Here is a 16,015-nt window from a genome sequence, read left to right on the forward strand (position 1 = left end):
CATTGTACACAAACGGAGCACAACTTCTCCTTCCGCTGGCTGAACGTGGCGTAGAGTCACACAGGAAGTGTAATCATACATGTATATATGGTAATAATGTCCATCTCATTCCACCAGCCTCTTATTTTTAACTTGAATTTGTTCTTACAAAGGTTACATGGACATAGGTTATCATTTGACAGTAGAGCCATTAACCACAATCTTGTTATCATAACTGTCATATTTCAATGAAAAAATTATGAAATCCAATGTGGGCATTAATAGATTTTCAATTTCTCATTTCATTTCAATTCATTACATTGTTTTCTTTATCACTATTTATTATCTTGAACTAGATTTACCAGCCTCTTGGAAATGGTAGTTGCCAAAACCACATATTAGAAATACAGTGTAATACTGAATCTGTGTAGAAAGTAGTAATCCAGTATAATTACAGAGTATTCTGTTTTGTTTATTATGAGTCATATCTTATTCCAGTAGCAATATTTTTGTAATAATCTGTATTCATGGAGAGATGGCATGTTTTAATGCAAATATAATATTACTTTAAAAGCCAGACCTTGATTTATGAGTAAAACAGAGAAATCAGGATCAGTTGACTTCTTAAAAATATAGACTTTATTAATATTTTGAATAGGAGATACAGTCTTGTGATTCAAAACACAAAAGGAGAAAAGGGTTTATAGCTCAAAGTGTCTCTTCCCCCAATGTCACCAAAGCCATGGGGTTCCCTCCCCAGAATATATGGTCCAACTGCTTATGTATTCCTCCAGAGACAAGGGACGGGTTTATCTACAAGCACATGTGTGCAGTTCATTATTTTTAAAAAAAAAAACAAAAACAAAAAACAAATGGCATCACACTGTATAAAATGATCTCTCCTTTTCCTTTTTCACTAATTCATTGTCAGAGATCGTCAAAAATAGTGATAATACTGGATTTCTTTTTTACCCTTTGGATTCAATGCTTTCATTGTTTCCGATTCAGCTTGGTTTTGGATTTGAAATTCAGGTAGCTATATTTTAATATGTTAAAGAATCAGTCTCCTTCTGTTTTTAAGAACCCTCATAAAGCACATGTTTAATTTTGTCACATACTGTTCCAGGTGCGATGGAGTCTGATGGTGTTCAGCAATTGCGTGGTCCAACCTGATATCTGCCAACCACACGTGGGTGTCAAGTATGTGATGTGCGGCTAGTGAGACAGAGAACTGTACTTTTAAATTTTGTTTAATGTTAATCTTAAACAGCCACTGTAGCTAAGGATTACTGAATTGGACAGTGCAGGTCTTAGGGATTTCTCACTGTAATCTGTTAATATGGTCAATTATATTAATATATTTTTAAATGTGGATAGTTGGAATAAGCCCATTTTGTCATAAAGTAGAACTATAGAGTTTTCTTGGACTGGGAGTTTAGCTCAGAGGTAGAACACTTGGATGTGATTGATCCCCAGGACTATAAAAAACAAAAACAACAACAACGAAAAGAAAACAAACAAAAGCCCTCAAAAGATAACAACCAAATGATAAATAAATTTTTCTTGATTTTAAGAAATACGAAATGAACATCCATAGAAATTTATCTACCTACCACTGTAGACTCAGCCTGCCTGAGCTAGTTTTGAATTTTTCTTTCTATATGACTGATATATTTGTGACCTATTTCTTCAGTGTGGTTGATCACTTGCACTTTGTTGGAAAGAAAAAAGGTTAAAGCGACAAATAATTGGAGTAGGTCATTACTTTATTGCTAATGTATTTTACAGAATCACAAAATTTAGAAATATAAGAAAGGTCCCAGATATCACCAAAATTGAAGGAAAAGTGGGTGTCTAGGTTGTTGGGCTTGAAGAGAAAGTGTGATTTGCTTTGGTTCATCTAGAATAGGTCACAAGCAATCATGTGTCAAATTTTAGAAGATATGGTATAGAATTGTCTTTTAATCTTTACATTGAACATTTTGTTCCCCAAGGGAATTTTTATAAGGAAAAAAAAAGAGCTGGTTCATAAGTGTGTGCAGAAAGAGAGAAAAAGAGAGACAGGCAGTTCAGCCATTGACTTCTTAGTGGTGACTGAGGCCGGAAAGGAAAAGGAATAAAAAGGACCTGTTGTTTCCAGGCTCAGTTTACTTTTCGCTCTGTGGACCTGTCCTCAACAGAGAGACAGAGTGATCATGCTTCAGGGGAAGAGACTCTGCCAAAGAAGAGGATGCTGTTGGTCTTCTTTTGCCAGATGAAGAACAGGAAGGGGTGGTCACAACAGAAACTTTCTCTCACTGGTAAGGCTTTGACTTCAATGGCTATGCCCGTGGCAGCAGCAGCCTGCGTTCCCTCTTCGTTCACTTCCACAAAGGACTTGTGCACAGCTTTGGACACATAAAGGCCCTGGCTCCCTGTCATGCCCGAGAGGTCAGCCTTCAGTGGACTGAAGACATCCTCCATCCCCAAGGCTTCCAACATGGCCTCCAGGTTGTAGCTCTCTTCCACTTTGAACCGAGGGAAGCATAAATCTACATAGGTCATCTGCATCCTGTCTAGGCTGCTCCACTCCATTAATTTCTCAGCAGTGAGTTTGTCTTCCAGCTATAAAGAAGGAAAAAAAAAAGGAACTGGCAGGATTAACTTTAGGACTCTAGCACACTTCAGCAATGAATTGAATATGTGGGAAATTGTGAGTTCAGCAATAAATGCAATACACAGGTGGTTTAGTGTATTAGGTATTATTCTAATAAGCGAAAACAGCAGGCCTGAATATATATGAATATTTATTTGATTATATGTGTTCATATGTACATATAAACATGTATGTAAAAATCGAATTACATGATTTTGAACAAAATGAACTGTACATCACTATTTCTTATGCCATCAACCTACCGCGTGCATCGTTTTGTAGACTTTTTATTTTTTTGCCCACATTATTTATTACATACTGCAGTTATAGTACATGACCTATTTTTACTCTTGGTTTTTACCTGGCATATTTTTAAACATTTTACACATCACTATATTTTTCTCTAGGTTTAATTGTTGCTTATTACCATCAAATTGATATTTAATGTGTACAGGTCTACTTAATAATTCATTAAGACTGTGTCAGGCTCTAAGCTAAAATATTTATAGTGTTAGGGTGAATCATCTTTTTTTCTGTTTTTGGTACTGGGGATTGAACCCAGGGGCACTTAAACACTGAGCTATATCCCCAGAACTTTTTATTTTTTTTTGAGACAGGGTCTCACTAAATTGCTGAGGGTCTCACTAAGTTGGTGAGGCTGGCCTTAAAGTTGTCATCCTCCTGTCTCAGCCTCTTGAGTTGCTGATTACAGGTGTGCACTACTGAATCATCATTCAGTGACTGAATCAGTGTTCCTTGTTTTGCATTTTTTGCCTCAAAGTTTTTGTCTTATTTAAACATACAAAGTTAGCTTGGGGAAAAAAATCAGGCAATAGAAGGAAGAACTTTAAATGTGAGTTTTACCTTCTGCAGGCCGTCTGCTTCATTTGGCAGCAGCACAATCATGCTCAGATCTTTGCCTTTGTATGGTATTTCCAGGATCTTGGCCTGCACATCCTCCAGTAAGGCAAAATGAAAATAACTGCTTTTTGTCATCATCTGCACAGATTTGCTCACATTCTGCAATAAATTAAGGTGTCAAACAAATACCAAGTGAGACAAAAAGATAATATTACTGAGAACCCAAACACACCCCCTTTCTTTTGGAGAAATAACTCAGGAATTTTGTGAAGTAAAGACAGAAGTGTTTTTTTCAGGTATTCCTAAGTAAAGTTACAAGAAAAAAACAAAACAATAGCCACGCCACTTTCTACTTTAGTGGTCCACCCCTTCTGATAGGTCTAAATTTAACTTTCCACATACAATACCTTATTCAGATGAAACTTTGCTTCTGTGGTATGTTCCTTATTAAATGCATGGTCCCACTGCCCTTTGAAATAGACTGCATTCACCAGAACCAGTACAGTGTCTGCACCAAGAGTTTTGCTAGGAAATAGGTCCTTGATTTTTCCTGTAAGAGAAAGAAGAAATAAAAAAAGTCATCATGAGAGGTACAAGGGTTTTGTCTGGAGGATGCTCTGCAAAAGTTCACGACTGGTCCTTTCTATTCATACGCGACTGCTTTAGGGACTCACTGACCGCCTACCAGGGGCAGCCTTCCCCCTGGTGCCAGCCCCACAGAACTGCTGGGGTGGGGACCCCATCCACGTCCTCTGATGGGAACGGCGGTCAGGCCGTCTACTGGACACTGATGGACTGATTTTCTCAACCTGTTTCTTTCCTTCCTTCTGCTCCCCTTCTAAGTGTTGCCATTCGGGGCTCATCGTGGGGAGAAACGGGCCTGGTTGTCCTTGAGGACCATGGCTTGATCGCTGCACTCTGGCAGTCCTGGGCTGTCAGATGCTGCTCCTGGGGGCGCCCCTCCTCCTCATTCTCAGGCAGAGCTGCTGCAAGAGTGGCCGGTAGTGAGGTGGGAGGGAGCTAGCTGTCCACAGAATGGAGGCTTCGCGAAGCTCTCTACCATGGGCGAAGACAGTCGGGAGAATCCCTACAGGAGGCGGGTGGAGGGTGGGCCAGGCAGTGCCGACTGGAGGAGGGCTGCTCGTTTCCAGATTAGTAAGAGGAAGGAACTCAGTCTAATGTTTTCTTCTAAAGATCCATGATCAAAAGTCGGCTCCGACTTCAAGAAAAGGATATAATCTCAACATGGTTCTAAGTGGGAACTTGGGTTCCACCAAAACAGTGTCATCCGGGGCCATGTGCAAGGAATTTCGTAGTCGTAGTTGTGTTTCACCTAGTTGACCTCCTTCCGTTCTCCCCCTGCTTCCCCTGGGTCGCTCCACATTTACTTGGACCATGTGCTCTGCCTCCTCCATCCTCTCTGCAAACCCATTCAACATCCTGCCCGGGACTCTGTACCATGTCAAGTTTGGGGCTTCCTCATGGGGTAATGGAACGGGTTTCTGCAGTGGGTAGCCCTCCCATACTCTACCATTTGTTTGGCTTTCCACCCAGGAATTAATCTTCTTTCGACTTTCTTCTGGAGCATTTTGGAAGTCAAGAGATTCCACATTGGCCAGGTAAAATTTCTTAAGGCCATCCAAATATTCCTTTGAGAAATGAAGGAAGAAAGAAGGAATTAAGAGTAATTCATGCATTGCCAATTTAATTATTTGTAATTAAGTAAGCTGCATCCAGACCCTGGCCAAACCCCCTGTCTTCGGCACCTGCGAGTGTGTGTACAGGTGCCATGTAGGCAACATGAGAGGGGAGTGCAGGAGGTCGCTGAAGGTCAGAACCATCTGGCAAAAGCCAGGGGGAGAAGAGACTGTGGTTTGCAAATTTCAGAGTAAGTTACACTGAAGGAGGTGAACTGCCCCTGAGACTTCTCACCAGTGAACCCTACTGCTGCACCTCTCATCTGGGTGTATATTTTCCATCCTGGGAAGTCAGTATTTCCTGGTGCTTTCCCAGCTCCCTCCGGGACTCATCCCAGACTGCCCATTCCAGAAACATCCTATTAGTCATACATTCCCCACAAAGGGTGTTCTCTGGGACGAAGTCGGTGCCTGTTCACTAATGGCATCTCAGGACTTCTCCTTCCTCACAAGGTGACCCCTAACCCACGCTTCAGATGTGCCTCATCAGGGACAAGAGACCCAGTAGGCAAAGCTGTCATGGAGCTGGCTCTCCCAGGGCCAGACCTGCCCATGAGTCAGCTGGGATCCTGTCTCACTTTCCCCCATTTTGGCCATTCAGAGACACAGGACCCAGGATGCAGATTCAAGGTGCGGAGAGCAGGTGGCATTTACCTGAAGAAACTGAAACTTCTTTTCTCCATAGATCCTGTTGGCAATCTCCAGCTTGTAGGCGTCATTGGGTTTATTTAATTCAGTCAGGAACTTTTGAAACTGCTGATGCACATTTCCTGACTCTCCAGCCTTCAACATGCACAAAGATGCTCATTGAATCACTCTGTTAAGGTATGTACTAAGCTCACAAGAAATCTGTTAGATCAGTACCTAAATGTTGGTGATCTCAAAGATGACCTTTGGTTTATTCTCTGGTATTTGCTGTATTTGTCTCAAATACCCTTAAGAATCTACCTTACATTCATCTTTTCCCAGGAAATTCTGTCCTCCTGCTCTAACATACTCCAATCTGTTCTCTTCTGAGCTAAAGTGCAGGACTATTGGGTGTCCTCTCAATAGTTTAGATAATTAGGTTTCTCTTCCCGGGTAGACTCCGAGTTCCTTGAGGGCAAGACCCTTATTTCAGTTCTAACAGCCATCAAGTGTATAGTCAGGTTGAAGTGTGGATATTCTGAGTGTTATGACGTGAAGCCCTGTTGCACCCCTTGGTGGGATCATCTTCTAAGATGTGTCAACTGGGATCTGTGGCCTCCCATGTGACGGTCATTCTCTGCATGTAAGAACAGCCTGCGCCTGGTACTTAGTTAAGAACACTGCGTAGATCATCTCAGTCTCAGTCTAGCTGACATGAAAGTGAAAAAGCTCAGTGACTGGATAACCTAAGAGACAGAATTAACAGCCCAGTTTCAACCGAAGCCTCTCTGAATCTGGAAACTGCTATTTACTAGCTAAGACTTTTGCACTTGTCAAGGTTCTAAATAAATATGTCTGCTAGCCATCGTTTTCCAAAATGCAACTGAATTTGTGATTATTCCTTCATATTTTAACTAACTCAGTTAAAATTTTAATTAACTCAGTTATTTTAGTAACATTATTGTGAGTGTGATCATTATTATTTACAGTAATAGCTACCATTTGTTATGACCTCTTATTTATAGTAGGCTGGGCACTGTTGCCAGCGTTGGCAGATATTGGGTCAGATTCTTTTTCATTGACTGGGGTGAAGTCGCTGTGACTTAGCGTAGTAGCATCTTGCTCATGTTCACATTTGTGAAGAGCAGGCTGGAATTTGTACCTGGTCTATCTGGGGCCAGACCTGTGTTCTTAAGTACAATGCTAACCCTCTCTGAGTCAAACAAAAACTTGAAAATTAATAATTATGAAAATAAATGTGAAACCGCTCCATGCATCCTGATATCTTTCATCTAGGATTTTCCATATCCCTCAGTTGATGTGAAATTCCCTGTTTAAACTATGACCCTCTCAGATATCTGAAGCTCTCCTAGGACCAAAGTACTCGAGGACTTACATGAAGGGCTGCAGATTTTCCTGTTGCTTTCTCTGTGATTTCATCGAAGTGAAGGACCTGGAAGAGACAGGAAAAGGGTCAAGACAACTTAACTCAAAAGATCTGTCTACTTCAGAGTAGAGAAAAGGAGAACAAAACCCTTAAAGAAGCAAGAAACAAACAAACATAAAGACTCTGAAAGCACCCAACCCCAAAACATCAGGGTATGAATTTGTTCTTCGAAAAACCACAGAAAAGCTGGTTTATCTTGTTACTTTGAAGAATGTGCCTTCATTTTTCATTGAGGGGACCTTTGGTGATGTGTCCCTTGGGTTTCATTTAGACTTCATCCAGAGTCTTCACATGTTAAGCTCATCTCTGCTCATTGGGCAGTCGTGGACGGTCATCAAGGAAACGGATGGGCCGCCGTGGGGGCGGGGGTGTCCCTCCAACAGCTCTGTGATCACACAGCCCTGGCAAGTCTGCAGGGCATCCTATGCTACCCCGCAGGCGCCAGAGCTGCGAGCACCCATGCGTGCGAGCAAAGTGAAGAGGAGAGCTGAGCAGGGCCCCGGGGGAGCCGACGCCTACCTTCTCAATCTGCCGGGCAGTGTTTCCCTTGGCCCCGAGGTAGAGCATGGCCAGCGCCGAGGTGATGCTGACCGGGGAGTAGAAGACGTTGCCCGCCGCTGCCCCGAGGTGTGGCAACAGGTCCAGGGTGAACTTGGCGTTGGCTGCGCTGAGTGAACTCATGGTGATCGGGCGTGATCCGCAGCTCCTAGGAAAGCATTAGATCCGTCTTAGAACGACTTTATCGTAATGACATTTTTCTTTTAAAAATGACATACCTAGGTTGTGGAATTCCGGCAGTGAAGGTTTCTACCCCTTTTACTTTCAAGCCTTCTAAAGGTACATGTGTTAATCTTCTAATTAAAGCACTGTTTAGAAAAGACTTGTAAGCAAGTCATAGAACACTTTGTCTTCTTTTATCGTCGGCTGGGCTGGGTCTGGGGAGAAGGGCTTTATTACAAATGCCAAGACAAAGTTTTCTGTGGCTCACACGCAGCCAGGTCTCCAGAAGCGCCTCTCTGACTTGTCTTTGAAGATCTGAGGCTGCCACACACTCTCCCTAGGTGATTCTAAGGGGGCATTCGTTTTTTCTTGAAGATATATTTTTTTTAGGTAAAGGCCAAATCAGGTCAAGGAGGTCCTTGAATTTTTTCCCTGGCAGAATAAAATACAATAAGACAAAGCAAAGTATATGCATGATATAAACCACATCGTTGTTTTGATTCTCAAAAAATAATCCCTGTGAAGCCGTCGTGGCTGGAAGCACCTACCTGTGTTCCTGGAGAAGTGGAGGAGGACGGAGCCTGTGAGCCTTGGTGTGGTGGAGGGCAAGATCCAGGATATATAGGTCTCCTGCAGCTGCTGCCTCATCGTTTCAGTTAGCATTTCAAGTACATCAACTTTAGATTTCTCAATCACTTAGCCCACACTGCCTGAGCATGCCAATTTGTGAGAAAAGACAGGGTTACTGTCCTACTGCTGTATTTCCTTTTTCTTGTTGGGACCGTTAGGAATCTGTAATCTTTGGTAATCATTGACTCATTTTGAACATATGCAATGTGGCTTTTCCAAGACCAATGACAGTACATTAAACATTCCCACTTCCTCATTCTCTTCCATTCCATCCTCTGTACACTTCTCCAATCTTAAAAAACAATCTTTTTTTTTTTTTTTTTTTTTGATGTCAAATTGTTTTTAAAGCATACTTTGGACACACCAAAAACTTTAAAAGCTTACCTATATTTGTGATTTTTTCAGTTCTGAAAGGCTTTGTTCATCCTATTGTTTTCTGTAGGAATTATTCTGTGTAACTAGGAAAATACTTCTTATTCCAGTGCAAAGAGACATTGAGAGAATGGGATCCTACTGCCTTCCCTCCCTCCAGGCTCTGTCTTGCCTCTGGGCCTCCCTTTCTTGTCCCACGTCCCCAGCAACTGCCCAGACTTTTCTGTTGCTTGAGGTCAATGGGATGGTTATTTACCTTGCTACAGTGACAAGCTGGCAACAATAAGAACAATCAGAAGAGACCACTTTGAACAGTAGTCTTCTAATTTCTCATATAAAATGAAACAGAAAAATAAGTTGCTCGAGGTGTTGGGGTCAGACTTTATCTCTGTCACCTCACCATTTAGCACACTGACTGGACGCCAGGGTCAAATACTTATGAGATATACTGGCACAAGGTGGTGGTGTTCTTTGAATGTCATTGTTATGTCCATTTTCCTCTGGAGACTTGTTCTCTGCAGATGCATGGTGTTCTTGCACGTAGACTAACATTGATAATGGTTGGCTTTTATGGGGTTGGAATATATTTTTGCTTATACCTTACAGCTCATGAAAGTAGGTATCGTTGTTATCCCCATTTCACAAATGATCAACTGAGGCAAGAACTGTTAAACACTAGGTTACGTAGCTAGTGGATTGCATAGGTGAGATTTCAAGGCAGATCATCTGGCTGGGGAACTTGAATATTTGTCTATCACACAGGAGCTAGGAGAGAAGGCGGGGGGAGGTCCCGAGACAACCAGGAACGTGGCATGTGCGCAAGTGAGTGGTGATGGAAAAAGTGATTTCCTTTGAGTGTGGGGGCTCAGAGAGAAAATTAATTCTGACTCACTTGTTTTAATCTGCTTTTCATCACTATAAAGAAATATTTGACACAGGTTGCTTATGATCTAAAGGGGAGTTTCTTTTGGCTTATAGTTCTAAAGATTCAAGTCCAAGGTAAGGTGGCACATTTGTTTGGAGCTCTGGAAAGGGCAGCACATTATGATAGGAACATGTGTTGGAGAAAATCACTCACCTTGTGAGCTGGGAAGCAAAGAAGAGGAAGAGACTGGGGTCCCACAATCCTGCTGAGAGCATGTCACCAATGATCTAAGGACCTCCCATGAAGTCCCACGTGTTAAAGACCCATAGCACCTCCCATTACCACCAGCATGGGGACCAACATTTTATTTATGGGTCTTTGAGGGACATTCAACATCTGAATTATAGCACTAATGATTCTTTTCCGAAACTGCTCTATCAAGTTGGAATTTAGAAGAAATGAGAACTTTTGAGAGAGAAAAGTGGTGGATAAAAGAAATAATGTTTCCCCTGGAATGAAGGATGTATGAGGTTAGGGAGAGAATCATCATCCCCTGCAGATCTGGCTCCATGAACACCAGGGAAGGGCTGCTTGTTCTGTGGAACCATTTTTCACTGAGATATAATTCATATACCATAAGACTCAGCGTATTAGACTGCAGTTCATTTTTAGTATATTAAAAAAGTTATGGACTCATCACCACAATCTCATTCCACAGTGCTTTCATCATCTCTTAAAGAAAACCTGCATTTCATTCTATCCTCTCTCCAGACCCTGCAAACCACTGATCTACCTCCTGCCTTTAGTGATTTGCCTTCTTTAAATGTTACATAAATGGAATCATGCAATATTTGTCCTCCTGTGACTGACTTCTTCCACTCAGCATGTTTTCAAGGTTCATCCATGCTGTGATATGGATCAGTGCTTCCTTCCTTTTTATGGCTGAATAATATTCCTTTGCATGGATAGAACATGTTTTCTTTGTCCATTCATCGTTGATAGGAATTTGATTTATTTTTAGTTTTTGGTTGTTAATGCTGCTCTTATTTTTCATGGACATTTGCCTTTGGTGTGGCATGTCTTCCTTTCTCTTGGGTATATATATATCTACAAATGGAATCACTGGGTTATTTGGTAATTCTGCTTAACATTTTGATGGAATGCCAAGGCAGGCTGCTTTCGGGTCTCCTTTATCAGTGTGTTTGTGTGAATCCCTGAGGAGGCTGTGAAGTACAGTTCCCTGAGCTGAGTTGGGGCATCATCTAATGGAGTGTTGGTGAACTAAAGATTAGTCCAAAGGTAGAAGAAAAAGAAACGAGAAGATATCAAGATGAAGAATTTCCCACAAGAATGTGGTCTCCTCTGCTGAGCCTTTATCCATGGCTAAGGTCACAAGATGACAGTGATCCTTCCTCTGTATGGAGCAGGATGGGGGTCACTTGAATTCCTTAGAGAAAGGGATTTGCTTCCCTGTAGGACAGAAATAAGAAGCTCAGCCTAGAGGTGGAAGGAATGAGTAGAAAACCAAACTGAGACAGGCTGAGGTTCCAAGCTGAGGTTCCAATCTTTGGAAGATGACTTCAGACTAAATCTAAGTTCTCCTGAGATGAGGGGCTTGCTCTGAAGAGATTAAGTTTGAAGAAAAGTTACTCCTTGATCATGTCTAGGAGATTGCTTAAATATAGACAGAGCTGGGATTAGTTTAAATGAAAAATCATTCCATTCTTTTCTTCTGTTCTTAAAAAGTGCTCCTGGCCTGTGACAGGATTGTCAAGAAGATGCAGAAATCCTCAGAATGTTTTGAATGTGAACACTTGCCAACTTATGTCTGTCAATATTTAATGAAGTCATGCCAATTTCATTGGTTCTGGGAATCAAGTAATAAAACAAAACAAAACCCGCAGGAAACTGTTCTTTTAGGAAGCATCCTGCTATTACTAATGCCTTGACAGGCTGGTGAAGAAATATCTCCTAGCTTTTCCAGAACCTTACTTCTTGATGAAGGGGTGTGAAGTATTCCCAACATTGTAAAGTTGCAGATAAATCAGGGAGATCATTTTATTACTTCCTTCTTCCCAAGAATGTGCTCAGGCCTCTCTACAGGGAAGTGGTGAATGGGAAGATTCTTCAGGTGTCCAATTATAGGGTATGTGCTGGTGACTGTATTTCCTAGGATCTCTCTGCAGGCATAGGTATAGATAGGTGTGTACTGAATAACTTCAGAGCAAGATTAATGGGCTTTCCTTTCAGTTTCCACAGAGGAAAAATAACTCCAGTAAGTTTAAAAAAGAAGTTGGGTAGTGAGCCTCAGAGAGAAGCGCATCGTGGAATACAGATCAAACTACATCACTCCCTTCCTCCTCTCTTCTGGCTCCAGCGACACGAAGGACAGACTTGTTCTCTACGTTTTCAAGCAAATCTCACCTTGTCCCCTCACTGATCCTTCCCAATTCCTCTTGGCACCCTGATTTCTTTGGAGCCTATTCTAGAACTGCCCTGTGCTCTTTCTGTGTCTGAGATGGATCTCCCGTGCATGCATCTCCCTTGATCTTTTCTCATGAGTACCTGCTCACCCTACTGTGCATCCACCGTGAATCCAGAAAACGTGGTCTTCTCTTGTCTTCCCAGGCCGGCTCTGCCACTCTTCTCTCCCTTTCCCTGTGCTGTTAGTTTCCTGGCCTTGCAGGCCCACGCAGTGGACCCCTCGCCGCCTCGCATGGAACCCCGGCGCACGCTCGGTGGTCAGTTGCCTTCCTACCCCGCCCCACCCCGGTTTTCCTTTTCATCTGACTGCTTTCACTATTCTAAGTGACTTCAACGCTTTCGTTTCCTTGATAACAAATGGCACCTCATTCTTATGTTTACTTCCCTTTTCCATTTCAATTTTCTTTTGGTAAATTGTCTTTTTTGTTCTTGAAAATACTGGTATTTCCTTATGTATTTGAATATGCTTTTTATATAAATCAACTGGACCAAACAGACCTGTTGAGAATGCTTTCCCAAAAGAGAGAATGTACATGTGTCTCAAATGAACATGCAATATAGTTCAGGATATATTATACTACAAAAATCTTAGTGAATTAAAAAAAAAACTTGAAATATCAACTCTCTTTTCTGATCACAGAGGAATGAAACTGGAAATTAATAGTAGAAAACAGGAAAATTCAAGAATATGTGGAAACTTAAAAATATACTACAAAGCTACAAAAACCCAAATAGCATGGTACTGGTGTAAAATCAGGCACACGGACCAGTAGAACATAATAGAAAACCCAGAAATAAATCCGCATATTTACAGTCAACTGATTTTCAATAAAGGCAGAAAATATGTACATCAGAAAAAGGAAAGGTCCTTCAATAAACAGTACTGGGAAAGTAGTATCCATACACAGAAGAAAGAGACTATACCCCTATCTCTTCCTAAATACAAAAATCAACTCAAAATGGGTGAAAGGCTTACATGTAAGACTCAGAACTTTGAAACTACTAGAGGAAAATGTAGGGGAAACACTTCAGGACACTGGTGTGGATAAAACACAGGCAATGGAAGCAGAAACTAACCAATGAAACTAACCAAATTCCAAAGCTTTTGTATAGCAAAGGAAATAAGAGAAAGAAGAGGAAAACCTACAGAATGGGAGGAAATATTTGTAAACTGTTCATCTGACAAGGGATTGATTTTCAGAATATAAAAGGAACTCAATTTGACAAACAAAATGACCTGGTTAAAAAATGGATGAAGGACCTGAATAGAAGCTGAGGGTAGAAGGGTAGTTACCAGAGGCTGGGGAGGAAGTGGGGCCATGGGATGGGGAAGTTGGTCAATGCAAACCGAGTTTCAGTTGGACAGGAGCAATAAGCTCAGTGTGGCACTGTTGCACAGTGTGGTGACTGTACATAATAATAGTGTACTGATGTTTCAAAAAGAAGAAAGGAATTTTAAAGTTTTCACCATAAAGAAAAAAGATAAATGCTTGAGAAGATAACCACATCCCTGGTTAAACATCCTGCAATGTATATGTTGTATTGAACATCATATAGTACCCATTAACATGTACAACTTTTATGTTTTTATGAATCAGTTTAAAAACTTAAAAAAGTATGCACTGTATATATTGACCTATTGAAAAGTCACAATGAGTGCCCATTAGAGTGGTTGTTATAAAAAATTGACAATAATAAGAAGGGTGAGTATGTGAAGAAATTGGAACCCTTATGTATTGCTGGTAGGAAATACATAATGCAACAGCTGTGGAAATCAATACAGTGTTTCCTCAAAATCTTAAACACAGTATTACAAAATGAGGTAGCAATTCTGCTTTTAGGTGTATACCCAAAGAATCTGAAAACAGAGTCTTGAATATAGATGTACACTGATATTCACAGCAGCATTATTCACAGTAACCAAAAAGTGGAAACAATCCAAACATGTGTGTGCATTTTTTTCCAGTACTGGGAATTGAACTTAGGCATACCTTACCACTGAACTGCATCCCCAATACTTTTCTAAAAATTTCATTTTGGGTCAGGATCAGGCTAGGTTGCCAGGGTTGGCTTCGAACTTGTGATCCTCCTGTCTCAGCCTCCTGGTTCTATGTGAGTACTGTGTGTATGGTGAATGGATACACAAGGTATCACACACACACGCACACACACACACACAAACACACACACACACACACACACACACACACACACACAGAAATATCAGGCCTTAAAAAGGGATGCAATTTCTGATATAACTTAAAACAGGGCTGAAACAAAGACATTTTGCTAAGGAAACGAGCCAGAAACAAAAGGACAAATACTGTTTAATTCCACCTGAGGGACCTAGGATAGTTGAATTCATAGGGACAGAAGGTGGAAGAGTGGTCAGCAAGGCTGGGGCTTGGAGGGAGGCGAGACGTTGTGTGACAGATCCAGGGTTTCATGTGAGACGAGGAAGAGGTGGTGGAGGTGGGTAGGTGATGGTTGCCCAAATGTGAATGTACTTAATGTCGCTGAACTGCAGAGCCAACCAGTGAAAATGGGAAACTTCATTATGTGTATTTTACTATAATACAAAACAATCATGAAAAAGTCCCTTGGGTGACTTACCGACAGCCTTCTGATAAGACCTTCTCTGTTCCTAACTGAAATTTCTGAAGCGTTTGTCTTTGTTGGGCTCTCTTCCTAGTTGTCCTTATTCTCCTAAACACCCCTGGCTTCCTGTTCTCCACTGTGTCCACTGCCACCCAGCACAGCGACACTGACTGCCCAGGACTGACCACAGGCATTCTTCCTCCTTCATTATCACTGGACGGTCTGGTCCACTCTAGTGGCTTCTGTCTGGAGGCTCCACGGCTGATGTCTCTGAGCTCCGTCCCCTGCTCTTCCTTCTCACCCTGTTGTGTGCTCCATCCCTTTCGGACATCTTCCATCTCTAGCTCCTTCAGTTCACCTCTTCCCTTCCATTTGTTTTGGATTGGTACTTTACATTTTAGATTGGTATTTTGCATTATTTCAACACATCCTCTGTGAAACTTTTCTCCATACCTTCTTATCTCATCAGAAAATCTACCCCAGCGTCCATCAATCAGCTCTTCCCAGTGGGGCCAGATTTCATGCAGGCAGACAAATTTGTCCCTTTTGGTTAAAGGAGTGTGTTCCAAAGGACAACATTTCTTCTACTAAAATGTTCACAGAGCCACGCACTAGAGGAGGTGGAAGCTAGGAAAACTTTTCTGCCTGGGTTTACAATATTATGCTCTATGGTTAACTTTGCTTCTTTAAAAGTCATTGTTAGTTTTTTAAATTACTGAAATACTAAATGCTTGCTACAGTAAGCTAAAACAATGCACAAATGTAGGTAGGAAAGTACGAGAGGGGACTTCCTGCCATGTCCTCAATGAACTGTCACAGAAAAAAATGCCTGTGCTCATTCATCACATTAAAGATGACGCTGCAGTAAAAATCCAAATTTTGTGTTTAAAAATTATTAACCAAAATCTAAATATATTTACTATGTGTTTGCAATCATATACCAATAACAAGTGTAGTGTTAATTCAATCCAGAAGAACTCTCCGAACATTTGGAATAATATGGTCAAGAGACACAAGAATATTTCATATCTTAAGTTTCCACACACAAGTTTTACTGCAGAGGAATGTAACAGGGTTGTTAATACAAGACCTTCAAATAT

The 16,015-nt window shown here is 41.4% G+C and overlaps 1 protein-coding gene across 1 annotated transcript; it reads right to left on the reverse strand.

Annotated features, from left to right (window-relative positions):
• Positions 1-1,803: 1,803 nt before the first annotated feature.
• On the reverse strand, positions 1,804-15,253 carry LOC124965401 (serpin B4-like). The gene is made up of 10 exons (XM_047526239.1): positions 14,931-15,253; positions 10,047-10,054; positions 9,369-9,513; positions 7,766-7,952; positions 7,196-7,252; positions 5,827-5,955; positions 5,007-5,124; positions 3,883-4,025; positions 3,479-3,634; positions 1,804-2,583 (listed from the first exon to the last, which is right to left on the reverse strand). Exons 1-10 carry the CDS (start codon positions 15,251-15,253, stop codon positions 2,173-2,175), a joined length of 1,677 nt encoding a protein of 558 aa, XP_047382195.1. The 3' UTR covers positions 1,804-2,172.
• Between the last annotated feature and the right edge of the window lie 762 nt (positions 15,254-16,015).

Source organism: Sciurus carolinensis, chromosome 15, assembly GCF_902686445.1.
Source record: "Sciurus carolinensis chromosome 15, mSciCar1.2, whole genome shotgun sequence".
NCBI lineage: Eukaryota > Metazoa > Chordata > Mammalia > Rodentia > Sciuridae > Sciurus > Sciurus carolinensis.

Excerpts from the sequence above, each read along its gene's own strand:
- LOC124965401 (XM_047526239.1), bottom strand. The coding sequence starts at position 15,253 with ATGGAAGATGTCCGAAAGGGATGGAGCACACAACAGGGTGAGAAGGAA. Across the intron at positions 4,026-5,006 it reads GGTGGAAAGCCAAACAAATG|GAAAAATCAAGGACCTATTT; the intron begins GTAGAGTATGGG and ends TTTCTCTTACAG. Across the intron at positions 3,635-3,882 it reads CAAAGTTTCATCTGAATAAG|AATGTGAGCAAATCTGTGCA; the intron begins GTATTGTATGTG and ends AATTTATTGCAG.